This window comes from Aphelocoma coerulescens, chromosome 2 (genome assembly GCF_041296385.1).
Source record: "Aphelocoma coerulescens isolate FSJ_1873_10779 chromosome 2, UR_Acoe_1.0, whole genome shotgun sequence".
Taxonomy (NCBI): Eukaryota; Metazoa; Chordata; class Aves; order Passeriformes; family Corvidae; genus Aphelocoma; species Aphelocoma coerulescens.
This window is the reverse complement of record NC_091015.1, coordinates 28,696,510-28,712,959: the sequence shown is the minus strand read 5'-3', so window position 1 is coordinate 28,712,959 and position 16,450 is coordinate 28,696,510. Positions and strand designations below refer to the sequence as shown.

Here is a 16,450-nt window from a genome sequence, read left to right as displayed (position 1 = left end):
ACTTCTCGATAAGTGGTACATCACAAAATTTTTAACCGAGTAGAAATTTCAAAAAAGAGTTAGTAAAACTCAAGAGTAACCGAAACAATTACTTTCATGCACTTTTTGATAAAGCTTTTGTGATTTATTAAAGAGAGCTATCAGGATACTTTGTATTCTTAAGAACAGAACATTAAGTTTTGTACTAATCTAGACAAAAGCATAGACAAAAAATGTCATCCTTTAAAATGTGTGGATGAAGCACTTTAATCTGCATCCAGGCTGAAACATGGTCTAGCTCCCTTCTCCCAAATAGAGAGAGTACAGCATATTTATTTATTATTTACCCAGAAAGGAAACAAGCTGTATTTCATGTTCCACTATGCTGGAAATTATCTGCATAAAGTACTAATGATTCAAACAAATGTAATAATTTGAGATATTGGAAAAGGACAGTGGCTTAGAGGTTCTTTACAAGAACCTGTCACTGCCCTCCCATGTCAGTTTTGTTTATGTCTGAATTATACTTCATCTGGCAAAGCTATGGAAAGGTTTAAACCATTGCTAATGTATCAATTTCATATCCCCAGTTATGTGCCACTGTCTGTTAAATCAGGCTGCTTACAAAACTCATCAGCCCTTGCAGTGTGCGATGTCATGGCCCTCGTAGGAGGAACCCCAAAACTAATGGTTTTGCACAGCATGAACCATGTGAAATAGCAAGAAACAGATATTATTAGATGTTCTGCACAAGCACTCCAGGTCTCACCAGGTTCATATCAGGATACTGCAGATATCTTGGTTTTGCTCTGAAGCATTAGATTTATCCAGAAACGCCTTCTCAAATGCAACCGAAGTCTATCCCTGTGCATCAGCTTTTATCTCCAGTGATTTTGGCAAAGGCCAAATATGACATCCTGAAAGAGTGATTTATTCTAGCTATATCTTAGATTGCCTCTGGGAACCACCCATATCTTTCTACAGACTTCAGAAGCAAGACTTGCATAAACTAAACTCCTAACTTTTGCATTTCTAAACTTCTGTGGAATGTATTGCCCCCAGTACACCGTCATTCACTGAAACACATGCAAAACACACTCCACACCTATCCTTTTCAGGTGGCTCTGTGTTACCCAGCAGTGCCAGGATCTGCAACATTATCCAAAGACTCCTAAAGTAATAATAATTCTGTCACCTGGTATTAGCAGCTGGAATGATGTATCTCTTCTTTCTGCAATGCATAAAACAGACTGGATTTCTCAACTACCTTAAAAACATTCTTTTGCAATTTCTATTCAGTAGTCCTTTCTTCTTCACAAATACTAACCTTCCTCTAAAAACTACAGCAGAATAGAAAGGCAAATAATGTTTTCTCTGGAAAGTACATGAATAACATTCTTACTTCTAAAATAGCTCTATCTGTCCTGTTCATAAATCGCAAGAATCCCTTGTTACCTTTTCCATAAAGAAAACAAAAGCATACGGCTCTTGTTAGGGGAAGACAAATGAGGTTTTTTCTCCAGCCTAGGTTTGTGGAAAATAGCTTGATCAGAATTATGTCTCATCCTGTCCTCTAAAGGCTCTATCACTGTCTTAAATGAGAACAAGTTTTGGCTTACTGAAACTGTTAGATTTGGAAGCCTTATTCTTTCTGCAAATTGTGGTTCTATTAAAATACTGGCATTCTTCATGGAATTAAAAAATACAGAAAAATAAATTAGAATACAAAATCTATTTATACTATTCTGAGTAATCCTTTGTTGGCACAGCTTTTGCAGATAATGCCACAGCAATAAGACTATACTTTATAAACATGCACAGTTTTCATGTTGCTTTGTTATTACTATATTGTTCTCTTTAATATTTGGAATGCATAGTGAACGTGAGATCTCGTGTATCATTCTTTACAGCTGCTGCACAGTCAATTATACTATTTGTGTGTGTGTGTGTGTGTGTGTTTGTGTTTGTGTGTATTTCTACATTTCAGAAGCTGCCTATGAGCAGTTTGCTCTGTTCCCAGACTGTCTGCTTGAGTCACTCCTGTGGCAGCTGTGGCAGTTTCTCCTAAGCAGCAATATGTCCTGGAAAGGGCTGTCAATACCAAACTATTATTTTCTGATAAAGGAGAACAGCTTTAATCAGATAGCAAAGTTTTATAAATAATTAGCCAATAGCTGATGAAATATGATAATTTTTACTAGTGTGACTTTAACTGTCATGCCAGACCTGGAAATCCATGACTTGTCTCAGTTGGTATAATTCCCAGCATAAAAAAAAAAAAAATCAGCTGAGATGTGAGTACATTTTGCTAAAACCATGTGCAAACAAAAGATTAACCAAAGGCTAGCTTAAATTTGAACATCAGAGCAAAAGACTCATAAGAACTATCTATTTCTTCCCCAGCATATGTAAAAGAAATGACACAGAATGCTCCTGGAAGTATTATTCAAGCACGTTTCTCCTTACTCCATAGCAGAAACTAAAAAGCATACTTTACCTTCTATATTAAGATGAAAGATCAAAAGCCTTGAGACAATTACCAGCATAGAAACAGAAGCACCTTTAATTTGTCTCCAGTAAGTTGTTGCTGAATAGTTGAAGCAGCATCTAGTTAAAAACAGTTTCAGGTACCAGTCCTGCTTACATTTTTAGTGAAGATTTTCAATTTCTATTGATCCATTAAACTTATCTTTTATTTATGGAGTTCAGATAGTTTTTTAAATCAAACACAAGAGTAGCTTACAGGGATGCTATGGATGCAATTCCATGAAAGAGTTTATCTGTTAAAGGGCACTGGATCAGCATTGTTCTTAGGGGGAATCATTCCAGTAACTTCTTGTGGTCTTCTGGCCAGATTCAAGCCATCCAGTTGGGTGAAAGCTGTATTTCTGCATCCTACGTTTTGGCAGATTATATAACTTAAAACAAACTATATTTTAAATATAAAGACCAGCGGTTTTCATTTGCTCTTTTGAACCTAGAAAGGAAGCATGGACAAGGACCACAATTAATTTCATTTTAAGTACTTGATTCTCAGCTGTTATGTTTTTGTCCTGTCATTCTTCTTACTTTCTTTTCCTAATAGTCATGGAATGATACTGAATTTAACCCCACCACCCCCCCATATACTTTATAATTATTAGTATTTGAACCTGAATATTTTCATCCATTTGGAATGTCTTAATATTTTGTTTCTGGTTCTCTCCCATAACTACTGAAGCCTTTCAAATGAAAACATTTATTTTCTGTCGATAAGAGAAACTCTTGCTGGTGATCTGTGACCTGAGGTTCTGCCCACTGTCTCAGTCCATGCTGCTCCAAAATCTCTAGAGAAAACGTACTGAACTAGATTTATATCTGTTTACTGGAAGATACAAACCCTCAATTTTCCATTATGAACAACTCACACAGCCACCTGGGTCACTGTGAAATATACACCTCAATAGGTTTCCTATGCATGGAACAGGTTCTTTTTATATTCCGTATGGACAAACAAAGAACTTCCCTCTAGATCTTTTATGCAGATTCAATAATAACAACTTATGAAAGCTGAGGAACTGGGATTTTATAAAAATCATATTCAAGGACAAAATTTTAAATACTTGCGAATACATTAACATTTTGTCAGAAGATGCTTCAGTTCAGAAAAGAAAAATTAACGCTTCATTTTATTACTGCTAATTTAACTTTTGCTAAATAGCACATATTCATGCAGTCACTCTTGTATAGAGTGTATTTATTTTCTTTTTAAAATAAAAGCCTTTATTTTACAGTAAGGATTTATCTGCTTTAAAGCAATTATAATTACTTTAATGCTACAGCAGTGTGTATAACTGTACACTTAATAAAGGCATAATATTACAGAAAATCTGCACATTTGGGCTCATAACTTGAAGTTTACAAATAGCACTGTAAAAACCCAGGACACAATTTGTATTTGCAATATAAATGAATAATTATAAGTTACATACTTAAGTGCAAGTGAACTAAAAAACTTTTCTGTCCTAATAGAGTATTTTTCTTTGACTTGCTGAGCAGATTATAAATGCTATAAAACAATTCTTCCCTTAGTGATAGAACATACAGCCACTTTTGCCAAGGTTTTTTTTCATTTCCAGATCTCTAGGAGGCCTATTTAACAAAAATTTTGCTTTTATGACTGATAGCAAGTTATGCTTCTTAACATGTCCCTGAATTGTATAAAATTATTGTGTACATTTAATGGATATATTGAGACAGGAACATTTATCAACGTGTATTTTTGAGAGACACAAATGAGAGAAGTAGAATATTTCCATACTATACATTTCAGTACCATTAATTTTTAACTTCTTCTTGGTTATAGCCCTTGTGCTGTTAGTTTTCAAATTTCCAGTCATTTACTTCCTTTCACCATATTTTCTTAAATGCTAGACATATTTTTGTTGCAGTTTAAAAAAAAAGTCTGGTTTCTAACCTTAATTTTTTTCTTTCTACTGTTTTTTTCCTCTATAAGCATAGCATTTGACTTAACTAACTCTAACTGATCATGAAATTCTTAAGGCTTTTTGTTTTGCAGAGCAACTGCGATGTTTACACTTAATGGAAGATTTTATCACAAGCTGCTATATTGAAATGTTACTGTCCCTATCCATCCACCTCAGATCCCCATGTTTCCTTACTGCCATTATACCAGGGATGCAGGAATAGAATCTGCAGCCGCTCCATTTCACAGAGTTAGAACCAAATACAAGTCAGATGTTAAAGAAGACGTAAGTGAACTACTCCAAATGGGATGGCAGAGGTCTGCAAACATATATCCTGTTCTGCTGTTGCCCTCTGCTAAGTACAGAGAAAGGAATACAAGGACGTACAACAGAGGGAACAGACCTATAAATGGGAACAAGAAACAGTAAAATAAAATAAATCACAAAAAATCCCAATGTATTTGTTGCATGTAAGCCAGGCTTTACATTTTTATATATTTTTTTAAAAGTTTTTTCATATATTTTGCTCTTCTAGAGAGAGCAAGGAAAGCTCCTTTGCTCTCCTCTTTTTCTCTGCTAAGAATTATTTTTAAAAGTCACTGCCTTTTTACCAACTCTGATGAGACCTACAGAAAATCCTCAATTTACACATTCTTCTGATTAACAGAGAAATGTCCTGATGCTATAGGACAATTCACAATTAATTTAGTTTCTTGATCGGTGACCAGTTGGAACATCCCCAAATCTAGTAATCTTTCCTTCCTATTTTCCTCCAAATAAAATAAGTAATTCAAATTGACTATAATTTTGTCTGTTTCTTTTTTTTTTTAATGAACTGACTTTGTGAAACCTTAAGAACGCAATTCTTCAAATAACCTGATTTTATTATGACTTCTGATTCTTGTTCTTTAGGAGATCAGACCTGATTATATCTGTAGCTAAAATCAGTTGTTTTAAATAAAAAAAAAATGAAGTACACCATAATTGATGGTGAACAGATTAGAAATCTGCAGATTTCTTTGAATCAATTCATATTGACAGGTAAGATTTGAGGAATAAAGACTTTAGAAACAGGAAGGCCTCCAAAAACTAAAACAAAACATCTGGAATAGAAGAAAAGTTTCTGAAATCAAAAGCTCAAATGAGCCTAAGGACAGAACAAGGTACAATAACAATCAAAGAGGCACAGTGAGAGACAGAGGCCATGAGGTGAGGCTGTACAGGACAACAAAAGACAGGAGGAAAAAATAAATGACAAAGCACCAGAATAATCTGAGGACTTGACTTTTCAGCAGTGCTGAGCACTACTGCAAGTCCAGCTCCTAGTTCTTAACGGACTGGTTCATCACAAAAACTTGCAAAATACCTGAAGGATTTATGCATTCACTTATTTAAAAAGCAGAAAACTACACAAAAAAAACTTTCCTCAGATTAAAGGAAGTGACATTATTACAGCTGGTGGTGGGGTCAGCGGCTCTGACCCAGGAAGAGATGACCGGTCCGGGGAGATGGTCCCGAAAGGGATCGCCTTCCTGAGGCCCGGTGTCTTCCCTGAGCTGCTGGCAGGGGGGCCCTTGCAGAGGCTGTCAGCTCTTTAGTGATTATCAGCTCGTGATTCCAGCTCAGCTCTGCAGGGCACCTCCAGGCCAAACCAGACCAGAGAGAGAGAGACGAGAGGCTCGTGTGGCTGGTTCCGCACAGAGGTGGCTTTATTGTGAGTCCCCTCCAGCGAAGGGGAGAGCCAGGGACGAGAACCCTCTCTGAGAGCCACGAGGGCCAGAGGGTTTGCTTTTATAGGGGTACCGGGATCGGTAAAGGACCAATGGGCTACAGACGATCTGGGATGGGTGAGGACCAATGGGTTACGAAGGATCTGCATAGGGCCTCCCAAAGGATTGTGGGTCTGTCTTTTCTCGCCCGTGACCAAAGTGGTTGCCTTTCCAGGGAGTCCTGCTGGGCAATTGCGAAATCTCTTAGCTCAGCAGAGATCCCTCCAGGGCAGGGGCTGGGCATACCCCACATGACATGGCTAACTAAAGGTTTATAAATGTAATTGTCAGGTGTGAACACAAAGGCACCAAACCTCAAGAGGGAATAAATGCGTTTACCTTCAGCTTGAGTAGCTAAGCAACAGATAAAAGAGCAGCAAAATTATCTACCTTTATCCAGTGTTTACTGTCTTCCTGGGAATGGGTTGATAAGTTACAGAAAATGGTTAGTCTTCAAGTATGGCCAATATATTGACAGCATTACTATAAATTAACACATATAATTTATATAACTATAGCATAGTACAAGCACTCAAACTTGGCAGCTAAGTAGGTATTTCTCAGAACCACAGATCCATCATCAAGATGCCATGAGGTGGCTTGAGTTTATACTCAGAATTGTGCCAAGTGACGCAAGTGAGGAGTTGCATTTTTAGCAATGCTGCATTGTGTGAAATTTAAAAATATTAACTTGCAGTTTTCAAAATTAGAATGAAAAAATCTGATTTCTGATTGTTTTCAAACTTTAATTTTTTTATGTCTGCAAAATTCATTCCCATACACAAAATTCCAAGTATTATAAATAATAAGACATGTTTATGAACAATGAAGCAGCCGAGCCATACAGATCCGGGCAATAAAAGCTGATGTGCACGATGAAAATTTATGAAAGCCCATGAAATGCGTGACAAATTTTGCAAATTGATCAGGTACTATGCCTCTTTAAATTCATAAAAGTGTACGATGACAGCAAAAACTATAAATCATTGTGAAAAAAATTATACTGGGAAACATATAAAAATCATGATAACTTTCCTAAAAATATGTGCCCAAGAAATAGCCTAGTGGAAATAATGTATCTCAGATGATCTTTCCTTAGTAGAAACAGGATACTTGAAGTCTCCAAATTTTTGCACTTAGCCGCATGTTGGCTGTGCATAAGGAAGCAGACTGTTTCAGCCTGAGCAGAGTTTTGCTGAGCAGCCCCACATGGTTTCTGGCTATCTACCCTTCAGTTGCTCCCTGGTTTTCCTGAAGCTGCTTTGGCAACTGGTATCTCCTGCAATCCAAGTATATGGTGAAAAGTTCAACTACTGTACTAGAGGGTGAGCACTGTAACCTTCCAAATTACTCTTAGAGGTTTCTCTTTTATAGAAGAATAGCAGCAATACTATTATTTTCCATACTTTTAACACAGGGAAATTGTTCTTTCCATTTTGAAAAAAATGGAAAATTAGTGTCTTCATGACATAATGAATACTGGAACAGTTAACAGACTCCTGGAGCACAATAATTATGCTTTTTTTCTGATTATCAACTCTGAAACAAATGAGGGAGACAAGCAATAGGATTGCATTGCTCCAAAGAAAACATTGTTGTAACAATTTTTTTCTTGTGCCACCCAATGACTTGTCAAATGCATCTGCACAAATTACCAAACTTAGCTATTACCCAGGTTAAACTGGCTCTGGCAATCTAAAAAAAAAAAAAAAAGACTTTTGAATGATTTGCAAGGAATATGACACTTTTTTTTTTTAGAATATATCATAACAATTTGAGACAATGTTTGAAAATAAGCAGAAGCCAGTCTGTGGAACTAGTGAGTGAAATAGAAGACATCCATTTATTCTCTGCCACTTTGTTATTTTTTACTTCAGATTTTTTCTTTGTTATATGGCCACAGAAACTAAGAGCATTCACGTAAAGTTGTTTTGCTTCTAACCTAGGAAAAGGACTATTTCTGTCTTAGGTTAGTAGCGTGATGATTCCTTTTACCTAATAATGAATTTTTTAATGCCTGGGGGACAAATTTACTTTTTGGGCTACCTTTTGTGAAAGAAATCACACATCAAAGTGGCTGGTGATACTACCCAAAAATAGTGATTAAGTTCCCAACTCTATACAAGATACACAGTAACGGAGAAAAAAAATAAGGCAGCACTTGGACACAGTACTATACAATAAATAGCCATGCTGCTCAAGCCATATTTAAATAATTAAAGCAACCTTGGCCAAAATATTATAGAGTCATAGAATGGATCAGGTTGGAAGGGACCTCAAAGGTCATCTAGATCCAACCCCCTGCCATGGGCAGGGATACCTTCCACTAGACCAGGTCGCTCAGAGCCCCATCCAACCTGGCCTTGAACACTTGCAGGGATGAGGTATCTACAGTTTCTCTGGACCACCTGTTCCAGTGCCTCACCACCCTCTAAGTAAAGAATTTCTTCCTACCCTCTGTAAGTTTAAAGCCATTCCCCCATGTCCTGTCACTACGTGTCCTTGTAAAAAGTCCTCTTGCTTTCTTGTACGTTCCCTTCAGGTACCGGAAGGCTGCAAACGGGTCACCCCATAACCCTTCTCCTTTCCATACTGAACAACCCCCACTCTCTCAGCCTTTCCTCCATCCCTCTGATCACCTTTGTGGCCTCTTCTGGGCTTGCTCCAGCAGATCCATGTCTCTCCTGTAATGGGGACCCCAGAGTTGGATGCAGTACTCCAGGTGGAGTAGACAAGGAGAATCACCTGTATGTAATATATCACTATAAACCCCTTCTGAAAATCAAAGGGCTGTCTCAATGTAACGTATGCACCCAACTTCTGCCAACCTGACCGTAGCAGAATAATTAAGTTGGCAGTTTTATGATGAATTTCATTCCCTGTATCCTTCTCAGAACAATGAAACTGTCTTTTGCCTCACCTTTAAACAACCCCTGTAGCAATGGGGAACAAAGACGACAGACCCTCTCGCATGTCCCAAAAAGATCCATTTATTGCCAACAATCACCCCCTCTTTATACCCTCGATCTCAACTGGACCCAAAGCGCAGCCGAACAGAACTTAACAGCAGAAGGGCACCCACTGGCTGGCACAGCTGCGGCGCTGCTGTCCACGCGTCTGCTCACATGCCATCCACACGTTCTTCCATCCAATCACAGTCCCACTTCCAACTGTCACTCAACCAACTCTCTCCTCACCCCAAGGGCCTCTCAGCCCTCAACCAACTTCGTCCAGCCCGCGGCTGTGCCTTTCCTACAGGGCCTTCTGGTGAGCGTGAGCCTCGACCACTTCAACAGATATAACCCCATATTCCACAAATCCCTTCGACTTTTAACCTGGCTTGGTGAGTGCTCTGGCATACCCTGTGAGGGGAGCCCAGCTGAGAGGCAGGCACGGGTGTGCATGTACCCAGTACCCACCACCACCACACACCTTCCCAGCAGTCCTGATGCCACAGGGAGCAGCAGGCACCTCTCAGGAAGGCCGTGGCAAGGCTCTGCCCTACGTCTCTGTGGCAGCAGCTCTCAGGCGGTGTGAGGGCCGTGCCAAGAAAGTCCTCGTGGACAACAAGCTGTCAATGAGCCAGCAGTGTGCTCATGTGCCCAAGGACGCCAGTGGTATCCTGGGGTGCATTAAGAAGAGCATTGCCAGCAGGTTGAGGAAGATGATCCTGCCCCTCTATTCAGCCCTGGTGAGGCTGCACCTGGAGTGCTGTGTCCAGTTCTACACTCCACAGAACAAGACAAGTAGCTCCTGGAATAGGCCCTGTGGAGGGTTACGAGGACAATTAGGGCAGTATCTCTCTTAAGAGGAAAGGTTGGGGGAGCTGGGCCTGTTTAGCCTCGACAGAAAACATGTGAAAGCAGATTTTATTGATATCTATAAATATCTGAAGTGGGCGGATGTCAAGAGGATGCTGTTAGGCTCTCCTTGGTAGTGCCAAGCAATCGAATATTAAGCAACGGGCAGAAACTGATGCACAAGGAAGTTCCACCTGAATGCGAGGAAAAACTTCTTTACTGTGCAGTTGACCGCGCACTGGAACAGACTGTCCAGAGAGGTTGTGGAGTCCCTCTCACTGGAGATATTCCAGAACCGTCGAGATGCATTGTGCCATGTGCTCTACGATGACCCTGTTTGGGCAGGGAGGTTGGAGCAGATGACCCACTGAGGTCCCGTCCAACCTGACCCGTTCTGTGCGAGGGACAGCAGGCGGGCGGCCCCCATGGCCGGGCGGCCGAGGCTGCCGGGCCCTGCTCGCCGCGGGCAGCCCGGGCGCAGGCGCTGCCCGCGCGGCAGCGGGCGGGGCGGGGCGGGGCTGCCCGGCTGCCCCGGGGTGCCCGGGCCGGTGCCTGCTGCCGCTCCCGGTGCCCGCGCTGCGGGCGGGACGCGGCCGCGCTGGTGCGGGGACCACGGAGGCCGGGGAGCGCGGCAGGACGGGAGCGGGGCGGCGCGGCGGCGCGGCGGCCGGCGCAGATCGGCGGAGGGAGAGCAGGCGAACGCCGGAGCTGCTACATCCGGGCTGCGGCGGCGGCACCTGCCGCGGCGGGGGCCTCGGTGACATTGGGGCTCCGTGGTTGAAGGGGGAGGCAGCGCTGCGGAGCCTGCACAGAGTGAGACCTTCGCCCGCACCCGCCGCCACCAACCCGCCACCACCGCACCGTCACCATCGCCATGGTGCTACGCGTTATCTTCACCCACGCGAAGAAGCACCCGGCCGTGAGTACCTGGGCCCCAGTACCCGGCCCCGCGCCCGCCCTCCCCTGCCGCCGCTCGGTGCCCCCAGCCGCGCCGGTCGCCTCGTCCTCGCCCATCCGTCCCTTGGCATTCCTGTGCATGCCGGGCCCCTGGGCCGGCCGGAGCTGGTTCAGCAGACACGGTCTGGTCCCCTTTTTCCTCTGGTCTCTGCGGCCTTGCTTGTGCTGCAAGGCTCGAGGTGGCCCTTCTGTTCTTCTTGCGCATCAATTTGCCCCCACAGTCCCACTCTGATGTTTTCGGTTTGTAATCTGAGTACAGACGGTAGGAGCTGTTTTGGCAGTGGAGGGAAGGATGTGTGTCTCAGAAACGCGCGGTGACGGGATTTTTGGTTTGGGTTTGCTTTCTCTTGAAGTAGTAGTGTTTTTTTATATCTGCCTCTTCATAGCTGCTGGTTCCTCAACGACCCCAGGGACGTTTCGCAAACAGGAAGGTCATGCCAGGGATTTAGAGGGCCACGCTTTTGTGGCTCAAAGTCTGTAAGATTGTTTTTTGGTTTGCCATAGCTGCAGTCAGAAGTGCTATGTATGAATACTATTTTGCTGTATCATAGTATGATACTAAATTTTTTTGTTGTTGTTACTCCAGTTGATCCCTCTGTTTGTGATCATTGGATCTGGAGGTGTTGGTGCAGGCCTGTATCTCATGCGTTTGGCGATGTTCAACCCTGATGTCTGGTATGTATACAGTAATCCCCAATGCCAGGCCTCTTGCTGCATGTGTTACTCTCCACTGCCTTGGCTTTTATGTTCCTGGAGGCCTTAATGTCTTGATCCAGTATCACCTGACATTAAGTGTGTGGAGCCTTCCTTGATTTGGTGATTTGTTAACCATGATATTTCGAGACTGCTGACAAAGGACGATGCCTTTTTCTGTGAAAACTTCTTGGATGGGCGACTCCATGACCTAATAAACACAATACATATATGAATATATTTTTTTAAAATTTTGAAGATAATGTTAATATTCTCTCACATCTTGCATTTCTCTCAATAGCTGGGACAAGAAAAATAATCCAGAACCTTGGAACAAATTGTCTCCCAGTGACCAGTACAAGGTAAAATGAGAAATAGAGATTTTTAGGAAGCATAATATTAGGTGTAGCCTACTGCTTTAGGATGTTTGATTATATAGGGAAAGTAGTTGAATGAGTGATGTATTTGTTCTGTGCAGCATTTGTTTCTATCTAGAACCCTGAGCAGAGATGGCTGAGTTCGAGATTTAAAACTTTCCTAATGATGCTTGATAATGGGGTGAAAGGAGTCTATATGAAAGCAGTCATATCACTGCACTGTAAGGAAAAGAGGAACTATGTATAAGAGGAAGAATTTACTGGCTCATAATACTCAGAAATAAACTACAGGGAGAAAGACAAAACCCCAAAAGTTGTGAACTACAGTTTTCTAAGCTCTATAAGCTGGTGGCCTATACTCACGAGAAGCACTGCAGGAAAATGTCAGTGTTGAACATAACCATGAATTCAGTTCTGCAGTTGATTTTTTCAACACAAAACAGTATTGTAAGTAACTGGATGCAATAGAAATGTTCTTTAGCTGATACTCAACTAATTTCATTGAACTAATGAGGAAGTGTGCAAAGATGTCTAAAACATTGGGTAGTTTACGGAAATCCTAGCATCGTAGAATCATTTATGTTGGCAAAGACCTCCAAGATTATTGAGTTCAACCTTTGACTGAACACCATGTTGTCACCTAGACCACAGCACTAAGTGCCATGTCCAGTCATTTCTTCTACACTTCAGTGATGGTGGCTCCATCCCCACCCAGGGCAATCTATTTCAATGTTTGACAATCCATCCAGTGATTAAATTCTTCCTGATGTCCAACCTGATCCTCCTCTGATGCACCTTGAGGCTGTGTCCTCTCATCCTGTTGCTGGTTGCCTGGGAGAAGAGGCCAACCCCTACCTGGCTACACCCTCCTTTCAGGGAGTTGTAGAGAGTGATAGTCTCCCCTGAGCTTCCTGTTCTCGAGGCTGAACAACAACAGCTCCCTCAGACATGCCTCATATGACTTACTCTCAGTACCCTTCACCAGCTTCATTGCCCTTCTCTGAACATGAATCATGTTTTAATCATGTTTTACAGAAGTGCTATTTTAGTGAATTGCTGTTAAGAATATTTTAAGATTATTCTCAAGCTACAAAAAAAGCAAACCTACTATGTTTGCCTACCTGAAGGGAACGTACAAGAAAGCAAGCTAGTGTCTTGTTCAGTACCATATACTACTATTCCAATCCTTGAAATAAGTAGAAAAACCCCACAGTTCCAAAATAAAACAGGTTGTAGTTCCCTTAAGAGTCCATGAAGAACATTTCATTCTTTGTTTTCATTGCCGATTCTGGAATGTTGCTGCTTTGTAAATATCTAAACTTGGCAAATCCAGCATAGTGCACAGCACAAATTCGTTTAAAGAGTGCATGACTTCTGTAGCACTCCCCTTCTGCCTTAGCATGCAGGCACAGCCTTGGGGTTTGCCATATTTGGGTGTGTGTATCATTGGGGACATTCTTTTCCAAATCTACACTGTGGGAAATGAAAAGGACGTATACTCTAATTTGAGGATGACTCTTTAGTAAAAAGTTCTTGTTAGTCTTAGCTTTTGATGAGGTTTTTTTCTATTGTAAACTTCTCTTTGTCATATTAACTTACTAAGTCTTTTTCCAAAGAAAGAGTTGAAGACCTGATCATTACTGTAGGAGTTGCACAGAAAGCTGTAATTTGAATGTGCTGTAAGCTGTTTTGTTTTCTTTGAGAAAGTTAAAAAAAATTAAAAATTGGGTATAACTAAAAATAATCAAGCTAATAGTTATGTGTTTTTCTTTCTTTGTTTTTTTTAAGAAAAACATCTATGTGCTTGATGTCAAATCAGGCTGGGATGCCAAAATATGCAGTTAGTCTGTAAACTCATTGTCCTCAATCCCTTTTTGGGTTGTTCTGGACTGCTTGTAACAGGATCCAATGATAATAATATAAACTGAGTGTGTTGGAGGATCTGTTCTTGCTTTCATTCCTCCTTGTCATCCTTCACAGTTCTAGATGCAGCTACTTAAACCAAACTTGGCTTTTGCAGCACTGCACTAAATGTTCCTTTGTGCCACCGTCTGTTCATAGGCACTGTGCTTTGTGCCACTTGGCAAGCTGGCTTTTGCCTTCAGTATACAGGAGCCATAGATTTTGAGCAAAATGGATAAACTCAGCAGTACTATAAAAAGTTCATCTGAATGGACTTCTAATTCTGAGGGTTAAGAAGAGGAGCTGTGGGTTTTCGCTAGTGGAAGACATGAGCACTGCCTCATTTTAAGTGCAGAGCTTCTAATACTGGGTGTAGAATTAATATGAAAAAGTTACTGCTTATCAAAAGTTTTAATTTATTATTGTCCAGTTCACAGACTCAAAATATTATTTCAGTTTCCTGACCTAAGTTCAATGATGCGTATTTTTAGTAAATACCAGGGAAAATGTGTAGTCAAGCTTCTTAATATTTTTTCCTTTCTCTTTCCTAGTTCTACTCGGTTAATGTGGACTACAGTAGACTGAAAAAGGACCGTCCTGACTTCTGAAAACACTCATGTCCATAAGCTGCACAGAAAGATCTTCCAGAAGCCGTCCGCACAAGTGTCATGCTTAATCATCCAGGAAATAATCAAATTTGCCTCACACAGCACTAGGTCATGTGTTTGAAACTGTTTTGATGAGGCTTAATAAATGTTTAAAACTTGAAGTGTCTGCTCTTTCATTTTGCAAAATGACAATATCCTCCTATTAACAGTTTCTGCTGTATGGTTTGTCACTAAGCAAAAGCCAGTTTATGTTTCCTGGACAAGAAAGCGAAGTTGTGATGGGCTTTTTGCTCAGTGTGTTGATCTCAGAATAATAACTGCATGCTCATGCAGTGTCAAACTGTGACATGCAGTTACACCAAACTTCAAGAACTTGAAGGCATGTATTTATATGTGTGCATGTATATTTTTTTTAATTACACCTGAATTTATCTACTTGCCACTTTAAGTGGTTGCAGAAAAGTCAATGCCAACAAGTCATTATCCATCAGGAAGGCAGCAGATGTTGCCATATGTTGCTGGAGGGAAGGAAAAAAAAAAACAGACTGAGCTCTCCAAAAGGTTTTGTTTCTGTTCTTTTGTTTTTTCTTTTCAAGTCAAGCAGGTTTTTTTAATAAACAGACAAGTTTCAATATTTAAAAAATAAAATTCTATGAACATTCTCAACATTTCCTGTGGATCACAGTTTTAAGGAAGGGAAGCACATAGGAGAAGGTCCAGGTTTTGGGACATAATTAGCTATTCATGTAAGAACAAAAATACCTTTTAGAAAGGGAAAATCTTACACTTTAGTAGGGTAAGCTGAGTCTTACTGTGGGAAGACTAAAAGAAAATAGTTTTGCAACTCTAACTTATGGTAGGTTCTTTGTGCTTTACTGTGAACATCTGGCATTTCCTTGGATAGGGGATATTAATTCTGGACTATGACAGGATACAGCTGTTCTTACTTGATACTCTGCTTAAAGTAGACTCCAAGAATGTAGATGACTATAGCAACTATTACAAGTAATAAATCAAGCAGCAAGAACTTTTATTGGAGAAGAAAGACTATTCTGTGGTAATTGCAAAGTAACTGATATTTGCAAAGGCTTCATATTTTATATGAAAAAATCTTGTAGGTGAATGGATGATGTTTATTTGGTAGCAATTCAGATTAACCCTTCATTATGTACTGAACTGGGGGATTCACGCAGTTTTTATTTGCTTGTTTGAGAGGTTCTCATGAAGTCTGAATAAGAAAATGTGTGTTACAAAAGATGTGGTTACAGTGGTGGGCAAAGCCTGGAGGTGTCCTTGGGGAATGGTTGCTCTCTGTATCCAAACAGAATGTTCTGTTGCAACACTTTAATTCAGTTTTAAAAGTATGTTGTGTAAAAATGGGAAGAGTGTGTTATAACTTGCAAGCTGGCACTTTGTTTGGATTTTACCTCTTCAAATGCAGATTCTCTGGACGTTAAGAAGGACCAATAACCAGGAAATAAACCCAATTCTTAGGTGAAACAAGGTTATTCCTTTTGTCCACAGCTGACTAAAGCATAGGATCATGTCTTTCTTAATAAAGGCACTTAAATGCATATTTCAATTATATTTAACAAGCGAGCTATTTAAATCTTTAAATACAGGTTGACTAGAAAACAGAAGACAATTAATTCAATGTTACTTTGTGGTGGCTGGTCAGCCTGTGGTACAAGGGAGGAAGAGTTCTATGCTAAGACAGTTCCAAGTACCAGAGACTTCTGCAGGTTAGGGTGAGAAGGGAAGCCTCTCCCAGAATGCTTTGTTCTGTTATGGTAATGTACCCCAGTTCTGCATTCCTGGTTGGCTGTTGGCCACCTAGCCCCCTTGCTACCTTTTATGTTTCATGCCCTAGAAAGTTCTCCACTCCAGGTTCCCCCCATT

The 16,450-nt window shown here is 40.8% G+C and overlaps 1 protein-coding gene across 1 annotated transcript; it reads left to right on the top strand.

Annotated features, from left to right (window-relative positions):
* The first annotated feature begins 10,754 nt into the window (after positions 1–10,754).
* On the top strand, positions 10,755–14,712 carry LOC138106383 (cytochrome c oxidase subunit NDUFA4-like). Its single transcript, XM_069006909.1, has 4 exons — positions 10,755–10,933; positions 11,558–11,646; positions 11,966–12,026; positions 14,495–14,712. The coding sequence occupies exons 1-4, from the start codon at positions 10,889–10,891 to the stop codon at positions 14,549–14,551; spliced, it is 252 nt and encodes an 83-aa protein (XP_068863010.1). The 5' UTR covers positions 10,755–10,888; the 3' UTR covers positions 14,552–14,712.
* The last annotated feature ends 1,738 nt before the right edge of the window (positions 14,713–16,450 follow it).

What these genes read in the sequence shown, in the direction of transcription:
- LOC138106383 (XM_069006909.1), top strand. Translation starts at nt 10,889, where the DNA reads ATGGTGCTACGCGTTATCTTCACCCACGCGAAGAAGCACCCGGCC. An exon ending in ACGCGAAGAAGCACCCGGCC is followed by an intron (nt 10,934 to 11,557) that starts GTGAGTACCTGG and finishes TTGTTACTCCAG; the next exon opens with TTGATCCCTCTGTTTGTGAT. An exon ending in ATGTTCAACCCTGATGTCTG is followed by an intron (nt 11,647 to 11,965) that starts GTATGTATACAG and finishes TTCTCTCAATAG; the next exon opens with CTGGGACAAGAAAAATAATC.